Genomic DNA, 21,146 nt, shown 5'->3' with positions numbered 1-21,146 from the left:
TCTAGTGGCCCAGTTAAAACAAAATGCAAGATCCACAAAGCTAATCAATTCTCCATAATATTTCTCCATCTTCATCACTCAGTAACTTGCCCCACATACACCATTCCCTCCTCACTCCAGCAAAATACTTATTCAAGTAATCCATATTCAAAGCTATATGTAGGGTGCAGGCTCCCTGTCCACAAGCATCATTTCCTATTGACTAGATGTTATTGGACATTTTTCTGTCGACATTTCTCTAAATTGTTACATCAACATTTCCCATTCAATTTTGTTGTAGTTGCAAGCACTGACCACTAGACGACTCTGCAACAAGCATCTCAATCCTCTTGTAACATTTATATATTTTTTAAATCAATCAAATTGACCCTAAGCACCAGCATTTACAATTTATTGGTTACAGAAAAACACATGAAAATTTGATGCCAAGAATAACCCTAAAAACGCTAACGAAACAACACAGTTTAATAATGGGGTACAGGATCACGTGGTGCAAGCACAGAAGCGACTGTTTTTGAGAGCTCCAGCTCTACTCATCTTTTAATCCGAGTTTTCACCCTAGTGCATATTTGGCTTTTGGGTTACATGGCTTGTGCGGTGTCCCAGAAATAAAATGCTAAAATCCTCGTTTGTTTGTGGGACCCTGCTCGCAGTGGCGGTTGACGTTAAACAGGCTTTTGCCTTGGCAAAGTTGTGTACAGCTGATGATGGCTGCCAATGGAAATGTTGTCTCTGCTGAAAATCCCGGCTCTGCAGTGCAGGCTATCTAGGCTCACTTCCAAGAGTTGCGGGGTACTTTTGTGGAGGCAATGGAAGCACACAAAGAGGTTCTTGTACTTGAGAGAGCACTTTCCCTGATGGGGGCATGCCTCCGTGTTGTCAAGATCCTGGTAAATGGTTTTTCGTCCATCCTGAAGGAGACAGAGCAGGGTATACCCCTGGGCCCAGCCCCTGGCAAGAGGTGGTGGAAACAATGGGGTACGGGGGAAAGCACCAAGTCAGTGTTCATTGGAGAGCCACTGTAAACACAAAGGGCCAAATGGCAGCATCTGTGCTGTAACAATTCTGTGAAAAGACAGTATATTCTGTCATTTATGGCGGATCATATCCAAAAACCTAAAGATACCGACGCAGAGGGAAACACAAGTGCTAATAAAATTATTCAAATATTGGAACCACAGGTAGAGCTTTTTGACAGAAAATATGTATTTAAGGGAAAAAGCCTTCACCACTCAGGCAGTTACAGTAGTACACATATGTATGATCAAGCTGAACAAAATCTTACTCACAATAAAATCTCATGCGAAAGAAATGCTAGTACAATATTCCAAGTTGGCACTTGCTAAGCATCCCCGGGCTAATTTGTTGGACACAGTAATAAGTGATCCAATTGGCACGTTAAGAACTCTGCATTTCTATAAATAAATGGACTTTGATCATCGACAGTGACTTTTGAAAAGGCCCATGCACTGCTGCTTTCTTAGAATGTCTGGAATTAACTCACATTTATGAATGGGTGCAACAAATGCCCCGAATGATTTCATGTTGGCAGGAAAACTGACGTATTCAATTGTTTAGCAAACTGAGTATTAAGCTCTGGAATTATTTTAAAAAGGCGACAAATTATTTTTCTTATGATAAGGTTTCAAAAAGTATCAAAATTTGCACTGAAAGCCAAGATCTGGAAACTGCTGGAAATATCTTAAACAAGGGGTACAGATTTAGGCCATTCAGGAATTAAATCATAATCGAATCTCTACAGTGCAGAAGGAGACCATTCGGCCTATCGAGTCTGCACCGGCCCTTGCCTCCACCCAATGCCCAAACCCATAACCCCCACCTAACCTTTTGGACACTAGGGGACAATTTTATCATGGTCAAACCTGTACACCTTTGGACTGTTGGAGGAAACCAGAGCACCCGGACGAAACCCATGCTGACACAGGGAGAAAGTGCAAACTCCATACGGACAGTGACCCGAGGCTGGAATTGAACCCATGTCCCTGGAGCTGTGAGGCAGCAGTGCTAACCACTCTTCAGCGTGCTGCCCATGAAGTACTTTCACCTCACAAAAGGAGAAGAAAATCAAGGACCAATTACTTTTTTCAAGGCCAAGATTGACCAATTTATCAGACAAGAATATTATAGGATATAGCTCCAAGCGCAGGTAGAGTGGATACAGATCAGCCAAGATCTGATAAAGTGCTAGAACAAACGGAGGGTGGCTGACTGGTCCCCTCCAGTTCCAATGTTGCTATACTGCTTGTACAAGACGTATCATTTAGCACAATTTCAAATTATAAAAGTAGGAATTATTCAATTTATTGGCTCACTCCAATGGTTCAGTCAAAGAATGTCGATTCAGCAAATTGATTGGGATTACATAGGTGCTAAATCATTTCAACGGATCTATATCTCTCCCCCCCCCCCCCCCCCCCCCATACTTGGATATTGGAATACAAAGTAAAATTTCAATGATACCAAGCTTGGAAGTGGTAAACAGTGAGGATGATGCTAATTTGCTGCAACAGGACATAGATTAGGCTGGAAGAATGAACAGACACAGGCCAGATGGAATTTACCAGAGAAGTAGGAGGTGCTGCATTTTGGCACAAGGATTAGGAAGAGGCAATATCAACACAACAGCACTGCTCTAAAGGGTGTACAGGGACAGAGGAACCACCTGGGAGTGCATATGCATAGATCTTTGAAGGCAGCATATTGAAAGAGTGTTTAGCAAAGCATATGGGATCTTGGGCTTCATAAATATAGAGTACAAATGTTTTGCTGCACCTCTATGAGGTCCTGGTTAGGCCACAACTGGGAAGGATGCGAGGGTCCTTGAGGCGGTACAGAGAAGGTTTACCAGAATGGTTCCAGGGATTTTAACTACAAAGTTAGGTTGGAGAAGCTGGGGTTGTACTCGTTGGACAAAGGAAATTGAGGGGAAATCTATTAGAGGTGTAAAAGAAAACCTTTCCTATAGGCTGATGGTACAAGTATTAGGTGAACACATCTTAGGCTTTGGATGAGAGATGCTGGAAAACGCAAGGAAGAGCTTTCTTTAATGGAGATAGTAGTAATTACTTGAAACTCACTGCCCATTAGTGAGGGCAAAGGAGCAATGATCATTGAGCTCAAAAGGAATTGGAAGTGCACTTGAAGGAAATTAATTTAAGACTACTGGGATAGAGCGGGGGAATGGGACTGACTGGATTGCTCCAGGCAGATTAGCATAGAGTCAATTTGCCAAATTGCCTCCTCCAGTGCTGTAAATGGCTACGACACTAATAAATGAACACCCTCCTAGAGCTGCCGCCGATGAAACAATCCCCATCTCCGCTCCCAAATGAATAAATTGGTCCAAAAAGAAAAGAGCTAGAAAGTGAAAAGGTTTGTTCACTTAATTCGCCACTAACCCTAGTTTGAACCATTTACAACTTTGCGTTGAACTTTCTGGTCTTATAGAATCATAGAAATTACAATGGAGACCATTCAGCCCATCAAGTCTGCACCGGTCCTCGGAAAGAGCACATAACTTATAATTTAGCCATCTAAGATGACCACCTACAAAGGACCATGGGAATTATGGCCAACCCAGGACTCAAACAGATACAGAGCCTGTGTGTATCTGAAACACAGGTAACCAGACCTGATCTCTTTTGGATCCGGTCTGTGCCAGTCCAATTGCAGCAGGAACAGCCAGCTAAGTTCAAGACCAACGATGGCTACATGACAGATGAGCCCAACAGAGACAGAGCCACTTTTTTCGAACCAGCCAAATGAAATCCAGATAAAAGCCATATCCATTTGCACAGTGCCAGTCGCCCTGAAGTTAAGTACCGGTTATTGTAGCTGATAGGTGTAGTTTAACACATAGTAGATACAGTAGTCCCCCGTTATAACGCGGGTGTTGGGGTCCAAGACAGCCACCCGTGTTGCATCCGAGCCGCGGATATCCACGATGGGGGTTTTTGGCTCTGCAACTTTATTTTTGGACCGGAAGCATTGGATGAAACCTTCGATCAGAGTACTGATAAGAACTTACTTTAGTTGACTGCAGAATTATTACATTATGCTACCATAAGTTAAATATAAGTTAAAGTAAGAAAGTAGCACTTCTAAATTTATTTAAAAATCTATGCATGCACTTCCCATTGTGAATCTACGGGGGGCGGGGGGAGAGATCTGACCCCCGTAGATTCACAATGGGAAGTGCATGCATAGATTTTTAAATAAATTTAGAAGTGCTACTTTCTTACTTTAACTTATATTTAACTTATGGTAGCATAATGTAAGAAAGTAGCACTTCTAAATTTATTTAAAAATCTATGCATGCACTTCCCATTGTGAATCTACGGGGGGCGGGGGGAGAGATCAGACCCCCGTAGACTCACAATGGGAAGCGCATGCATAGATTTTTAAATAAATTTAGAAGAGCTACTTTCTTACTTTAACTTATATTTAACTTATGGTAGCATAATGTAATAATTCTGCAGTCAACTAAAGTAAGTTCTTATCAGAACTCTGATCGAAGGTTTTATCCAATGCTTCCGGTCCAAAAAAAAAGTTGCAGAGCCAATATGCAGCAGTGGCTGCAGGTTTCATTGCTATAATAAACTGACAGCATCAATTTCTCCTGGTCCTTGAAACTATATGAATAGAATCTGCATAACCCACCACCTAGTTCCCTTAGTTCATATTGGGAACCCACAGAAACTTACCAGGAACACTGCTCCTCTCTCACTGAATCTCCCTCCAAACAGCCGGCAGTGTCAATTTCAGCGGCCGGCTCACTTTGATCCGGAGAGGGAAGCTGACAGTTGGGGTCCATAAGCACCCCCGCCGTATATCGCGAACGCGGAGCGCGGTATAACGGGGGACCACTGTATTGTGTTTGCATGTTGAGAGAACTCGTGTATATAAATAAACCATCTTTTGAACTAACTAACTGGTTGTGTGGTCATTTGATCGATATAAGGGAAGGCTTGTGGTTTGCGAATATAAAAATACCCACGGTTTGGCAACGCTGTTGGGTGGAAAAAAACACTGACAATGCCCACGCCTCCACCCTATCCCAGTAACCCCACCTAACCTTATTGGACACTAAGGGCAATTTAGCATGGCCAATCCACCTAACGTGCATATCTTTGGACTGTGGGAGGAAACTGATGCAGACACGGGGAGGATGTGCAGACTCCACACAGACAGTGACCCAAGCCGGGAATCGAACGTAGGACCCTGGAGCTGTGAAGCAACAGTGCTAACCACTGTGCTACCGTGCCACCCATGCAACGACTAACCATGAACTGCAGGCAGAAAATTCCCTCAATGGATATATTTTTTAATTAACCAATATTTGCATATTTTGAAAAACACCCTTAATCAGCAGTAACTACATTTCAAAATGTAATTAATTTTATTGAAGAGCGCTGCTTCATGCTGAGTACATTGGTAAAGCGTTCTATAAATGCTGCTTATTTCTTCAGAATCATAAATTAGTCTGAAAATAGTCACAAACACAATGCTACCAGTCATCTTAGCTTAATAGAAAAGTCACACTTTTGACCAATAAACGCCTTGCGTAATTCATTTATCTCAATTTGATGACATCACTGCCAGCAACAGTATTTCACCCTGTTAAACTGTTTAAACATCCTCTCCACATACAACCCCAATAACTGAAGGACAAAATCTGTAATCTTATGGCTGCAGCATTAATTTCATACAATATGGTTAGTTCAATTCTCTCCAATTGCTATCCTCCATAACTGCATGCAGTACTACAACTGAGTTACACGGCTCAAAATGTTCTGTCCAGATACAAAACATGTTTCAAAGGACAAAATCTATATTTGTTGAAATGGGAGTCGCCATAGCACAAAGGTTCCATGTGACCATCACCACACTTTATGGAAATCCTAGTGATGATACAATCATCGTTTTTAAGTGATGAAACATGAAATTGATTTATACTGTGTACATTCATAAACAAAAACAGATTGCCAAAACATTCACCAATGCCCTTTTTAGCCCTTCCTGGTCATCTCATCATCAGTACAAGCCTACTACATTTTACTTCTCATGTTCAGTACCATGTTGAACCTCCACTGCATAAACTGCTATGGGATGTGCCCTTTTATATAGTACAACCATTTTCATTGATTGCACAAAAATACTCCAGCAAATCACGCCAAAGCCAAAACTAAAAATACCCAGTAATAAACTATCCAATAAGTAGATTATTCTATTGGCGATATTCTTTCCACTGGCATTCTATTAAGATAAATTAAGACTTCAATTCATGTATTTATTGGCTTCACCTGCTAATTATACGACTTATAACGCAGTCAATTAAAAATTACCTGAACCATCTCATGACTCCAAATCATCAACCACTTGTGTGAACAGGAATATAAACAGGCATATGGACAAGTGGATTTAAATATATTAAAAGGCGGCATAAATTTATTAGATTTTAAAAGGGATTGAGGCTGTTTTACCTAGAAGGTGCAAGATATAAACATCGAAGAACAATGGGGTGGGGGATTAATTTGTTTCACAATGTCTTAAAACTTGAAATTGTGTGTGAGCCTTTCTATCACTGGAAGTTCAAATTCCTTTTAAAAAGTTATTGGACTCCACAGGCATCAGAATTGTATATTGTTCTCGCTGAAACCTGATGCTGAAAATTATAAGTGCCTTAATAAAATATTTTCTTTGAAAAAAATAGTATATGGGGTGAAATATCAAATTGTTTATCATCAGGCAATCATTACACGAGTCCTATTTGCGATAATAATGTGCCTGCCTTTTAAGTACACAAATTAAATCAATGCAAATACTTTGTGTCACAGTAGCAAAGACCCAGGTGGCCAGGCATAAAATTAAAATAAAAACAAGTTAATCAAGTTCTATCTTGTGAAAATATTTACAGCAATCTACATAACATACCACATTTAATCTGCATTTTCCCCCAAAACGAATTTATGAAAAGCAAAGATTTTTGTATGAAACACAGAACCATACAGCCCTGAAGAAAGCAATTTGGCCCAGTGTACTTGGGCCAGGTCTTTTGAAAGTGCCATCTGATTAGTCCCACTCTCCATAATAGCCCTGCAGAATTTTCCTCCCCCATAGCCATGCAAAATTTTCCTTTCAAATATTTATCCAACTCCCTTTTGAAAGTCACTGCTTAATTGGCTTCCAGCATCCACCCTTTCAGGCATGCCTTACGGATCATAACTTGCTTCATAAAAAAACCTCCTCCTCTTGCTTTTTCCAATTACCCCGAATCTGGTTCAGTTTCTTCTGTTGGTAAAAAGTTTTTTCCTACCAATCCTCCCACAATTCTTTTTTAAAAAACTTTAGAGTACCCAATTAATTTTTTACAATTGAGGGGCAATTTAGCATCTTCAATCCACCTACCTTGCACATCTGTGTGTTGTGGGGGCGAAACCCACGCAAACACGGGGACAATGTGCAACCTCCATACGGACAGTGACCCAGAGCCGGAATCGAACCTGGGACCTCGGCGCCGTGAGACAGCAGTGGTACCACTGCGGCACCGTGCTGCCCTATCCTCTCACAATTCTGAATACCTCGAATTAAGCAGACTGGAAGAGTCCCAGTTTTCCAGTCTCGCAGCATAACTGCAGGTCCTCATCTCAGACAGCTTTTCAGCAAATCCCTTCTGCACCCTCTCCAAACCCTAGACATCCTTTCTCGATGTGTGGTGTCCATAGACATTACACCATAGAGCCATAGAGGTCGAGAGCACAGAAAAAGCCCTTTGGCCCATTTGCGGCAGTCAAAAACAACCACCTAACTATTCTAATCCCATTTTCCAGCACTTGGCCTATAGAATCATAGACTTTACAGTGCAGGAGGCTAGTCGGCCCATCGAGTCTGCACCGGCCCTTCCAAAGCATACCCTACTCAAGCCCATGTATCTACCCAACCCCCCTAACCCAGTAACCCCCATTTAACCTTTTTGGACACTAAGGACAATATAGCATGGCCAATCCACCTAACCCGCACATCTTTGGACTGTGGGAGGAAACCGGAGCACCCGGAGGAAACCCACACAGACACTGGGAGAACGTGCAGACTCCGCACAGACAGTGACCCAGCTGGGAATCGAACCTGGGACCCTGGAGCTGTGAAGCAACAGTGCTAACCAATATGCCACCGTGCTGCCCTATAGGCTTGTATACCATGGCATTGCAAGAGCACATACAATCACTACAGTGCAGGAGGCCATTTGGTCTATCGAGTGTACACTGACCATCCAAAAGAGCACTCCACCTATACCCATTCCCCCACCCTATCTCTAACGCTGTGCTCTGATCATGGTCAATCCACTTAACTGCACATCTTTGAATGCGGAGGAAACGGGAGCACCTGGACGAAACCCACACAGACACAGGGAGAATATGCAAACTTCACACAGTCACCCAAGGCCAGATTCGAACCTGGGACCCTGGTGCTGTGAGGTAGCAGTGCAAACCACTGTGCCACCTATATCTAAATCCTTCTTAAATGTTACGAAGATCTCTGTCACAACCAACCCTTTCAGGCAGCGAGTCCCAGAATCCCACCACCCTCTGGATGGAAAAGGTTTTCCTCACAACCCGTTGCTTCATATCGCCAGGGTCCTAGGTTCAAATCCCGGCATGGGTCAGTCTGTGCGCAGTCTGCATGTTCTCCCGGTGTCTTCGTGGGTTTCCTCCCACAATTCCCAAAAGACGTGCAGTTAGGTGCATTGGACATTCTGAATTCTCCCTGCGTGTACACGAACAGGTGCCGGAGTGTGGCGACTAGGGGATTTTTGCAGTAACTTCATTGCAGTGTTAATGTAAGTCTGCTTGTGACAATAATAAAGAGTATTATTATTATGAATCTATGACCCCGGTCATTGCTCCCTCCCTCCAACAACGGAAAAGGTTTCTTCCCGTCTACTCAATTTATGCCTCTCATAATTTTATATATCTCAATCATGTCGCCCCTCAATCTCCTCTGCTCCAAGGAAAACAACCTCAATCTACCAATCTTTCATCACAACTAAAGTGGATTGGCCATGCTAAATTGCCCGTAGTGTTCTAAAAAGTAAGGTGGGGGGGGGGGGGGGGGGGGGGGGGTTGTTGGGTTACGGGTATTGGGTGGATACGTGGGTTTGAGTAGGGTGATCATTGCTCGGCACAACATTGAGGGCTGAAGGGCCTGTTCTGTGCTGTACTGTTCTATGTTCTAAGGCAACATCTTGGTAAATATGTCCTCTGCACCCTTTCCAGTACTATCACATCCCTCCTATAACGTGGATTCCAGAACTGCACACAATACTTTAGCTGTGGCCTAACAAACATTTATACGGTTCCAGCATAACCTCCCTGCTCTTAAACCCTATGACTTGGCTAATAAAGGCAAGTATGTATGCCTTCTTAACCACTTTATCCACCTACTCTGCTACCTTAAGGGACCAGTGTATATGGTCCTTCCTGATCCTCGGTGCTTACCGGGCTCTTGTCTTTCATCATGTATTCACTTGCCTTGTTTGTCTTGCCCAAGACCATCACTTCATACTTATCTGGAATGAATTCCATTTGCCACTGATCAGCCCAACTATATCCTCCTGTAATCATATGCTGTCCTCCTCATTATTTACCACCCCTCCAATTTTAGTATTAACCTCAAAACTTACTTGCCAGCCCTTGTACATTCAAATCTAAATCATTTATATAAACCACAATGAGCAGATTAACACTAACACTAATTCCTTCAAGACCCCACTGGACACACACTTGTAGTCAGAAAAACACCATTTGACCATCACCCTCTGCTTCCTGCCACTCAGTCCAAGTAGACTATGTCAAATGCATTTCCCTCATCTACACACCTGGTCACAGCTATAATAATAAAGTTGTTTATTAAAAAGCAAAACATCTTTATCAATAAAGGTATAAGAGTATAAAGTTATAAATCGCTGGTTATGCCCTAGCTGGACTGGGAGCAGACACTTACCTGTGACAGAACAGTGGGATGCATCCAAGAAGTAAATAGGAAGAATGTGGACCCAACATGTTCCAATAAAGAAAAAGGGTGGGACCAACAAATCCAGTGGACCCTGGATATTAAGGGATATACAGCATTGGATAAAGAGAAAAGGGAGGCTTATAGAATTTTTCCAATTACGGGGCAATTTAGCGTTGCCAATCCACCTACCCTGCACATCTTTGGGATGTGGGGGCAAAACCCACGCAATCACAGGGAGAATGTGCAAACTCCACACGGACAGTGACCCAGGGCCGGGATCGAACCTGGGACCCCGGCGCCACGAGGCAGCAGTGCTAACCACCTTGCCACCATGCTGCCCTGCACCAAACATTTATACATGTAAACTCTCAGGTAATCCTTCAAATGAGCCAGGCATTCTGGAAAAAAACTAACTGGGTGACTTTAAAATAAATATGTAGTCTTCTTAACCAAAAAAAGTTAACATGTCAGCAATATTACATTTTCCTCAATTTGTATTTTAGGTACATAGAACGATCAGGCCCTTCGGCCCTCCAAGCCTGAACCAATCATGATGCTTGTCTAAACTAAAACCTTCTGTACTCCAGGGGTCCGTATCCCTCTATTCCCATCACATTCACGTATTTGTCAAGATGCCTCTTAAACATCACCATCGTACCTGCTTCCACCACTTCCCCCAGCAGTGAATTCCAGGCACTCAACACCTCCCCCCCACCATGTAAAATACCTTGCCTTGCACATCTCCTCTAAACTTTGGCCCTCGCACCTTAAACCCATGTCCCCTAGTAATTGACTTTTCCACCAAAAAGCTGCTGGATGCAGTCAATGCCCTCTCACACCCAGCTTTGATTTAAGGTTATCTAGAACCTGGTACAATATCAGTCAGTGGCAATACTGAGCAGTACTACTGGCTCAAGTGCAGTTTATGGGACAGCTCAGCACCACCTTCTCAAGGGCAATTAGGATGGGCAATAAATGCTGGCCTAGCCAGTGAAGTTCACATCCCTTGAATAATTTTTTTTTAAAAACAGCACGTGCATATTAAACTAATACTTACCTGGCCACGAGAGAGAATGATCAGGAAGGTTGTTCTCCCAGGACAAGATTATTCCATTGCACTCCAGATGTGCTGGACACCTGTGATGTTCCCAAATGCAGGATACTCTACTGCACCACAATCATCCAAATTAACTTGCTCAAAAGTTGGCTCTTAAGTTATGATTTAACCAGCTATGTCTTGTGGGTACGTGGGACAATCCCACAATGATTTCTATCACAAAAATAACAACTGGAGCCAGAGTTCCAATGGCAAAATTGTTTCTAATACCAACTTTCAAAAATCAGTTGCATCGTTTGTGAAGGCATCAATGCAAAGCTGGCAGACATAGTACACCAGAACTTTGAAAAGCAACTGTGCTTTTCAGAAACCATCTTGCACCACTTTGTGTGGTTAAAGATGCGGTAATACCACAGCCTCGTCCAACAAGTAATTTAAAAAGGAGGAAACTGCTGGTGCTGGTGACAGCACAATATACTCAATAAATTAAAACAGCAAACTTTAAAGTAAATTAACACAGGTAAGGAAAATGTGATGTATATGTACACAATTGTTTACAAAATATGTGAAATGCCAATAAAAGGATTTCAAAAAACCCCAGCAAACTTTTCAACCAAGTAGATTTTTGTTCACTTGATTTCCATGATAAAATAACAATTAATTAACAAGCTACCATCTGTGCCTCAGTTTCAAGCTGCACTCCAAAGAATGGAGCACAAAATCTAGGTTGCCATAGTCAATACAGCATGGAGGCAGCGCAGAGGGAGCACTACAGTAATGGAGGAGTGAAGCTGAGGGAGCACCTAGCACCTCTAAAGGAATCTAGAACTAGGAAGCACAGTTTTCCCCAGATAGCAGCGGAGGCTGGCTCACTGAATATATTCAAAGTTGAGTTGGAAAGATTTCCAGAGTCAAGGGTTATGGGACACAGGCAGGGAAGTAGAGTTATGGGCACAATCAGGACAGCCATGACCTTGTTGAATGGCGGAGTAGGCTGAATGGGCCAAATGGCCTACTCCTGCTACTATTTCTTATAATCACCAGATGGGCAGTGCTGAGGGAGTGTCACGGCACCGGAGCTGCTGTCTATCGGGTGTGATGTTAAAATCGAGGCCCTTCTACTCTTCAGGCGGATGTGAAAGATAACATGGCATTGCACAAACTAAATGCAGGGAATTCTCCCATTGACCTGCCCAACATTTATCCCTCAATCACCACCAAGAAAAATAGGTTAAAATGGTAATTCATCTCACTGCTGTTTGTAGCATCCTTTTCAAAAGAATGGTTAGACCAGAGTACAGCTGGAAATTTTAGGCATTTTGTATCAAAAGGAACCTGAAGCATTAGAGGACAGACAGTGTGGATAAACCAGAATGACATCATGGGAGAGAATTGTAGCTTTAAGAAGGAACTTTAGATATACTTGGACTATTGCCATTGGAGCAAACGCAAAGAAGAAATTTAACAAACTTTTTCAAAATTAGAAGATTTTTATTGAGTTAAGCAGGGTAAAATTGGAGGAGTCAGTGATGGGAGTCCTCAATTTAAAATCTGTCAATGTGTAAGCAGCAGAGTTTGGAGGCATTTCTTTTCACAGAAGGTTGCTTACAGCATGGTTGAGACCAAGTACTGGAAATGGTTTAAAACCTTGCAGTAGAAGCAGCCACCATTCTGCCCATCCCACCTTTGTTCTGCAAAATTTATTTTCAATTACATACACAATTACTGTCCGTTTGAATGTTACTGTTAAATCTGTTTCCAACATCCTCTGTGGGATGGGGGTGGTGAAGTCATGGGTCAGTTGCCAGCACTACCGCCACAGTAAGGTGGTTGAGAGTTCAAGTGCAACTCCATAGACCCAAGTCTATAATGCAGGCTGGCAGTAGTGTTGAGAGAGGTGTTGCCTTTCAGGCTAAGATCAAACTGAAGCCCCCTCTTCCCTCTCAGGTGGACATTAAAGCACTATATCAGCTGTAAAGTATTTTGGAAGGCACTGAGCTTGTGAAACGTGCTATAAAAATGTATTTTTTCTTTCACTAAAGAACTGTGGCTGATGCTGCATTCTGAAAACATAAATGGGTGGACAATTGAGTGCTCTCGAGAGTGAAACAAATACAGAGTTACATATCAAGGTGCCAGAATCAGGGCTGAGATAGAATCATGGCACAAATTGTTTAATCCATGCCCGCGCGGGCTCGTTGAAAAAACTATCCAATTCATGATGTGCTTGTTAAATGTATTAGACATTCTGAATTGCCCCTCAAGTGTATCCGAACAGACACCAGAGTGAGGTGACTACGAGATTTTAACAGTAACTTCATTGCAGGGTTAATGTAAGCCTACTTTTTAAAAATAAATTTAGAGTACCCAATTAATTTTTTCCAATTCAGGGGCAATTTAGCATGGCCAATCCACCTACCCTGCACATCCTTTGGGTTGTGGGGGGCGAAACCCACGCAAACACGGGGAGAATGTGCAAACTCCACACGTGACCCAGAGCCGGGATCGAACCTGGGACCTCGGCATTGTGATTCAGCAGTGCTCACCACTGCGCCACTGTGCTGCTAATGCAAGCCTACTTATGACACAAAGATTATTAGTTCCACTCCCCTCCTCTTTGCCAATCGCCCTATCATTTTCTCTCCCTTTTCCTCAATTTAATTTTACTACGGAATCTGCTTCCACGACTTTTTAATAGAATATATACCAATTGTAATTATCTGAATAAATTCTCATTCTTCCTGTTTCTTTTAAGAATCAGCTTAAATCTGATAACTGATCCTTTTTGCAAGTATAAACAATTTCTCTGTATCTAGTCTTGCAGCACAAAAAGAGAACCATCAGTCCAATGTGTCTGCAGCAGCCGCCAAGCACCTATCAATTCAAATCCCATTTTCTAGCACTTGGTCCATAGCCTTGTACGCTCTGACATTTCAAGTGCTCATCTAAATACTTCTTAAATGTTGAGGGTTCCCGCCTTTACCACCCTTTCAGGCAGTGAGGTCCAGATTCCAACCTCTCTCTGGGTGAAAAGGTTTTTCCTTAAATCCTCTCCAAATCTCCTGCCCCTTACCATAAATCTATGCCCCCTGAATATTGACCCCTCTACTAAGGGGAAAAGTTTCTTCCTATTTACCCCATGTCCACAAAATCGAATTTTTAAACCTTGATGGAGATTCCCCTCAGCCTTCTGCTCTAAAGAAAACAGCCCCAGCCTATTCAGCCTCTCTTCATAGCCGAAATATTTCAGCACAGACAACAACTTGGTGAATCACCTCTGAACCCTTTCTCATGCAATCACATCTTTCCTATATAGTGTGTTGACCTGAACTGCACACAGCACTCTTAAGCTGTGCCCGAGCTCCATCATTACCTTCCTGCTCTTATATTCTATGCCTCGGCTAATAAAGTCAAGTATCCCATAAGCCTTCTTAACCACCTTATCTACCTGCCCAGCTGCCTTCAGGGATCTATGAACATGCACCCCAAGGTTCTTCTGTACTTCCTAGAGTCCTACCATTCATTGTGTATTCCCTTGCTATGAAAATCCCCCCCCCCCCCCCAACCCCTTAAATGCATCACCTCAAACTTTCCGTTCATTACTTCCACATCTAGATTATTAATGTATACTACAGCCGGGAAACATGTTTAGATATCTGCAGGTAAAGGCATTTGCTAGACAGCAGGTAGAGGGATTCCCTGCGCTCCCCGCAAGGGGGGTGAGTGACAGGGTGCTCTCGGGGGTCTGGGTCGGGGAGAGGAAGATATCCGATATCTACAGGCTTATGCAGGAGGTGGAAGAGGCGTCAGTAGAGGAGCTGAAAACGAAGTGGGAGGGGGAACTGGGGGAACAGATCGAAGACGGGACATGGGCTGATGCCCTGGAGAGGGTAAATTCTTCCTCCTCGTGTGCGCGGCTTAGCCTCATCCAATTCAAGGTGCTGCATAGGGCCCACATGACTGGGACGAGGATGAGTAGGTTCTTTGGGGGTGAAGATAGGTGTGTCAGGTGCTCGGGGAGTCCAGCGAACCATGCCCATATGTTCTGGGCATGCCCGGCACTGGAGGAGTTCTGGAAGGGGGTGGCGAGGACGGTGTCAAGGGTGGTAGGATCCAGGGTCAAGCCAGGATGGGGACTCGCGATTTTTGGGGTTGGGGTAGAGCCGGGAGTGCAGGAGGCGAAAGAGGCTGGTGTGCTGGCCTTTGCGTCCCTAGTAGCCCGGCGAAGGATTTTGCTACAGTGGAAGGACGCGAGGCCCCCAAGCGTGGAGACCTGGATCAATGACATGGCGGGCTTCATTAAGCTTGAGAAGGTTAAATTCGCCCTGAGAGGATTGGTGCAAGGGTTCTTTAAACGGTGGCAACCTTTCCTCGACTTTCTGGCTCAACGATAGGGTACTGGGACATTAGCAGCAGCAACCCGGGAGGGGGTGGGGGGGGGGGGGGGGGAGGGGGGGGGGGGGGGGTGGGGGGAGGAAGACGGGACGTTGATTATGTTTGCTTATTTTATTTAAATTTGATTTATTTAATTTTAATTTATGGTTAAGTTCGCTTGTTGGGGGGGTGGGGGGAGTGTGATACATGTGATGTTACGGTATGGGGGGAATTGTGGGTGTTATGGGGCTGTTAGTTGCATATTACTGCTTGTTGCTATACTTGTTGTTATATTTTCTGTAAAAAATTCCAATAAAAATTATTTTTTAAAAAAAATTAATGTATACTACAGACAACAAGCTACCCAATGCCAATCCCCACGGTACACCACTAGACACAGGCTTCCAGTCCCAAAAACAACCTTCCACCATCACCGCCATTAAACCGATTTTTGATTTAATTTGCCTTGGTTCCCACGGGCTCTTACCTTCTTAACCAGTCTCCCATGTCAGGCCTTGTCAAAAGCCTTACTGAAGTCCATGTAGCCTACATTATCTGACCTTCCCTCATCTACACACCTACTTGAAAAAATCAAATTTGTTAGATATGATTTTACCCTGACAAAACCATGCTGACTATCCCTCATTAATCGTAGCCTGTCCAAGTGAGGATTAATTCTGCCCCTCAGAATTTGTTCCAATAATTTCCCTTCCACTGATGTTAGATTCACTGGCCTGTAATTAATACCTGTTTAAAAGCAAAATACTGCAGATGCTGGAATCTGAAACCAAAAGAGAAAAGGCTGGAAACTCTCAGCAGGTGTGGCTACATCTGTAGAACGTTTCAAGTCCAGATGACCCTTTGTCAAAACTTTGTGACCAACTTTGACACAAGGTCATCTGGACTCGAAACGTTATCTCTTTTCTCTCCCTACAGATGCTGCCAGACCTGCTGAGATTTTCCAACATTTTCATTATTACCTGTTTTATCCCTACTTCCCTTCTTGAATAATCGTACCATATCTAATGTCCTCCAGGCCTCTGGCACCTCTCCAGTGGCCAAAGAGGATTTGAAAATTAGCATCACGCCCCTGCAATTACCTCCTTTGCCTCATACATCAGCATGGGATACATCTCATCTGGGGCAGGAGATTTATCAATTTTTAAGCCCACTGAAACCACTGATACCTCTTCTCTCCCAATGCTAATTTGTTCAATTATATCACAATTATGTCTACTCTACCAAAATCCCTCATATTCTATCACAATGCACTACACTTCGTCTTCAAACAGTGGCGGCTAAGGAAATATTTAATGAGAGATTCTGCAAAGTGACAAAATATTTACAGCACAGAAAACAACCATGCAGCCCACCAACCTTGACAGTGCTGATGCTCCACATGAGCCTCCTGCACCCTTCAAACCTGGTCAAATCATTAAGTAAGGAGAAAGTAGTTCCAGTAGCAGTAGGACAAAGGATTGTGGTACAGAATCAAATCACAGAAAGGAAAGGGAAATTAGGTGGGTTTTTTTATGATTTGGAATGTACAGTATAAAAGGACAGTAGCATAACAATAGTGCCTGCAGGTGAGACCTTGTGGCGCAGTGATAGCATCTCTGCCTCTGGACCAGAAGCTCCGTGTTACAGTCCAACAAGCACAATGAGCTAAAGAGCTGGCTTGCAAAGCAGAACAAGGCCAGGGGCGCGGGTTCAATTCCCGTACCAGCCTCCCCGAACAGGCACCGGAATGTGGCAACTAGGGGCTATTCACAGTAACTTCATTTGAAGTTTACCAGTGACAATATGTGATTTTCTTTCATTTAAACAGCAGGACTTGTTGGCCATGGAAGAAGCATTCAATGCAGTTCAACAGGGTCATAATCAGCTCAGGAATCCTTCCATCATTTCTCCCAAAGGGTAAAAAAGTATGAAAATGCACTATTAAATAAACACAGCCAGAAACTTTTAAAAGGGGAATTGGATGATACTTTAAGGTGAAGCACCCACATAGCTCTGGGGAAAAAAGTGAGAGGCGGGGAAAACAGGACCAGGCTGGACAGTACGGATGAGAGGGACCAAATCAGCACAGTACGGATGAGAGGGACCAAATGGCTTCCTTTTTTGTGCTGGGGGATTCGATTTACATCAACCCTCAGAAAAGTTTGAACGACAATTTACAGTTTCAACAAATCTATGAAGTTTGAAATGTATAAGTTTGAACAGCAAGTTATAAAGTTGTTAGGTTTAAATGAGTTGTGAATATTAAGTGTGAAAGAGTTGAAAAGTCTATGAAGAACAATATACATTTAAGCTTGAATAACTAGTTATAAGGACATCATAACTTGTTCAAGTTTAGGTTGCAATAATAAGTTAAGGATGTCAAGTTTGACCAGCTGGAAGGACATAAAGTATTAAATAGCAAGTTATAAAGTATGTTAAGCTCGATTAACAAAGTTAGAAAGACACAACGACCACTCAGCTATGATAGCCAATTTTCAAGACATAAATATCTTCGGAATTTGCTCAGCTTTAAAGTTTGAACAAGTTATAAAGTTGATCAACAAAGTTGCAAACACCATTTAAGGGTGCAGTAAGTCATAAAGAGGTGAACTTTTGAGTTGTAAACACTTTAAGTTTCGATAACCTGTTTTCGGGACATCGAGTTTGAACAAGTTGCAAAGTCGACAACAAAGTTGTGAAGACTTTAGGATGAGTTATAAAGAGACACTTTGGCTGGTTAGTCATGGAGGCATCGGGTTTGCGGTGGCCAGTTTTCAGGACGTTAGGTTTGAACAAGTTGTGAAGACATTGAGTCTGATGAAGAAGGAGGGAGGAAGGGGAGATGCTTACCGCCTGTAAGGTGCTGCTCCTGCTTTGATCCCCGCTCCCAGCCCCGGGAGGAGAGTCGGCATTGTTGGCGACGGCCCCGGGGTTGCTGCTCCTGAAGGCGGCCTGCGAGTCCTGCTGCTGTGCGGCCGGTGGTGGTGGTGGAGGCGCCGCCGGGGCCGGCGGCTGAGGAGGCCGCTGCTTGCCGGCCCGCTTGCTCTTGGCCTGCAGGCAGCGCTGGTGCAGCGCCAGGCTGTGCTGGCGCTCCATCTCCAGGCGCTCGGCCGAGGCCCGCTGGTAGCGCGCGTCGCACGCCGTGTGGTGCCGGCGGCACAGCTCGATCCGCTTGCGGAGCCGCTCCACCACGGCGCTGTGCCGCGGCAGCACGAACTCGGCCATGGCTGGCGGCCGAGGGCCCGGGGACCCGGCGGCTTGATTCCGGCTTCACCCCTCTCTCCCCCTCAGGCAGCCGGAGGGAGGAGGAGGGGAAGGCGAGCTGCTCATCCACCGGCCTCGAATATCCCAACGGGGCTTTCTTTCCAAGTCAGCGGGAAAACTCTTCGCTCGGACTTTTCTCCATTTTTTTTTTATTTTGTTTTACCTCAGACCATCATCGACGGACCGACCGTGACGATGATTGACAGCCCCAACTGACCAATGGCAGGACGCCTTGGGGCGCTACCCGCCCCACCCCCCGATTGACGGCCGCTCCGACCAATCGTCGGCGGCACGAGCTGGGTGTAATGATTGACGGCACGCCAGGCCAATCGAGTTGGAGAGATGGCAGAGACCCACCAATCCAAGATGTGAAGGGGGCGGGTTCGATTACCTTCCTCTGACGTATTTTGATTGACGGAGGGGTTGACCGCTCGGGCGGAACGGGGGCGACCGTGCCGAGGGCGGGCCGGCTGGGCGGAAACCGCTCCCTCACCCAATCGCAGCCACAGGCGGGACTGACTGACGTATGGTCAGACCAATCATATGAAGGAATCCGTAAATTCAAATCTTTTCCATTCTGTTGGGGATTCCGCCATCTTTGGCGTCAACCGCGGTGACGTCGCTTGACAGACAGCGACGCTACCCAATTAGCATGAGAGCACGCCGTGGGATTGCACAATCGGATGCGGTGGGTGGAGACGTGGGTAATACAGTAGTGTTTACAATCACAGGAACTAAACTGAAAAGTCTTGGGATTTTTCAATGTTGGTTGTAATTAACTCCTGGCCTACTTTCGTCAAAAAAAAAAGGAATGCTGTTGAAATCATCCTCAATGAATAGGCCGCGCCCCTGAGCTCACCGGACCACGCCCTTTGGAGGCTGCCCCAGTGTCTGCTGGGAAGTGTAGTTCATTTCCGCCACCATCACCCCACTGCCTCCTAGGCCAGGCAGGAGGGATTAGAGTTACAGAGGGACAAAGTGCAGAAACTAGGGGTGTTCTTCTCACTTTGAGATTTGCAGACGGCACAAAAACACAAGTGTTGTGAACTGTTAGGAAGGATGGTGATAAACTTTATTGGATGTGGGTAAGGAAGTGGGTTAAGTTAAATGCAGAGAAAAGTGAAATGGTGTGACTTGGTAATGTAGAAGGGTTGACAAGACGTATAGAATCATTGAATTTACAGTGCAGAAGGCCATTCGACCCCTCGAGTCTGCACCGGCCCTTGGAAAGAGCACACCACACCTCCACCACATCCCTGTAAACCCACCTAACCCAAGGGCAATTTAGCATAGCCAATCCATTTAACCTCCAATCCACCTAATCTGCACATTTTTGGACCCCAACTGTCACATTATATATTATTGATATGGACACATTCTCCCCATGTCTGCATGGCTTTCACCCCCACAATCCAAAAGATGTGCATTGCAGATGGAATGGCTATGCTACATTGCCCTTTAATTGGAAAAAAAAAATTGGATACTCTAGATTTGCATGAGGAAACTAAATGTATTATTTCCAAATTTGCAAATGATACAAAGTTGCATAGTTGGGTGAGCTTGGAGGAGGATGCAGAGATGCTTCAGCAGGATTTGGGCAGGCTGGGTAAGTGGACATATGCATGGCAGATGCAGTACAAGGCGGATAAATGTGAATTATCCGCTTTGGTAGCAAAAATAGGAAGGCAGATTATTTGAATGGGTGTAAATTGAGAGAGGTGGGTACTCAGAGACCTTGGTGTCCTCGTTGCTGAAAGTAAGAGCACAGATACAGCAGGCAGTAAAGGTGGCAAATGGTATGTTGGCCTTCATAGCAAGACGATTGGAGTAATGGAATAGGGGTGTTTTACTGCAATTGTGTAGGCCATTGTTGAAGTCACACCTGGAGTATCGTGTGCAGTTTTGGTGACTTTATCTGAGGAAGGATGGCCTTGCTTTGGTGGAACTGCAGCGAAGATTTACTAGGCTGATTCCTGGGGTGGCAGGACTATCATATGAGAGACCAAGTCGTTTGGGATTACGTTCATTGGAGTTTAGAAAAGCGAAAGAGGATCTCATAGAAATTTATAAAATTCTAACAGGAACACTGCAGTATCAGGAGGACGTGGCAGCTTTGGAGAGAGTACAGAAAAGGTTTACCAGGATGTTGCCTGGTATGGAGGGTATTAACTTTGAGAGAGGGGCAGCATGGTGGCGCAGTGGGTAGCACTGCTGCCTCACGGCATTCAGGTCCCAGGTTCGATCCCGGCTCTGGGTCACTGTCTGTGTGGAGTTTGCACATTCTCCCCATGTTTGCGTGGGTTTCGCCTCCACAACTCAAAGATGTGCAAGGTAGGTGGATTGGCCACACTAAAATTGCCCCGTACCTTGAAATAATTGGAAATAATACTCTAAATTATTTAAAAAACTATGAGAAGAG

The 21,146-nt window shown here is 44.3% G+C and overlaps 1 protein-coding gene and 1 pseudogene across 1 annotated transcript in view; one reads left to right on the top strand and one right to left on the bottom strand.

The window, feature by feature from the left end:
* maml1 (mastermind-like transcriptional coactivator 1) overlaps positions 1-18,939 on the bottom strand; it is an 80,783-nt gene extending 61,844 nt beyond the window's left edge. Inside the window, exon 1 of the mRNA XM_038796217.1 lies at positions 18,314-18,939. Within this exon, the coding sequence (XP_038652145.1) occupies positions 18,314-18,688 (375 nt within the window). The 5' untranslated portion in view covers positions 18,689-18,939. The remainder of the gene's footprint in view (positions 1-18,313) is intronic.
* On the top strand, positions 11,082-11,208 carry LOC119965511 (annotated as a pseudogene).
* Positions 18,940-21,146: the final 2,207 nt, after the last annotated feature.

The sequence above is a fragment of the Scyliorhinus canicula genome, chromosome 4 (genome assembly GCF_902713615.1).
Source record: "Scyliorhinus canicula chromosome 4, sScyCan1.1, whole genome shotgun sequence".
NCBI classification, from domain to species: domain Eukaryota; kingdom Metazoa; phylum Chordata; class Chondrichthyes; order Carcharhiniformes; family Scyliorhinidae; genus Scyliorhinus; species Scyliorhinus canicula.
This window is presented reverse-complemented; position numbering and strand designations above follow the sequence as displayed.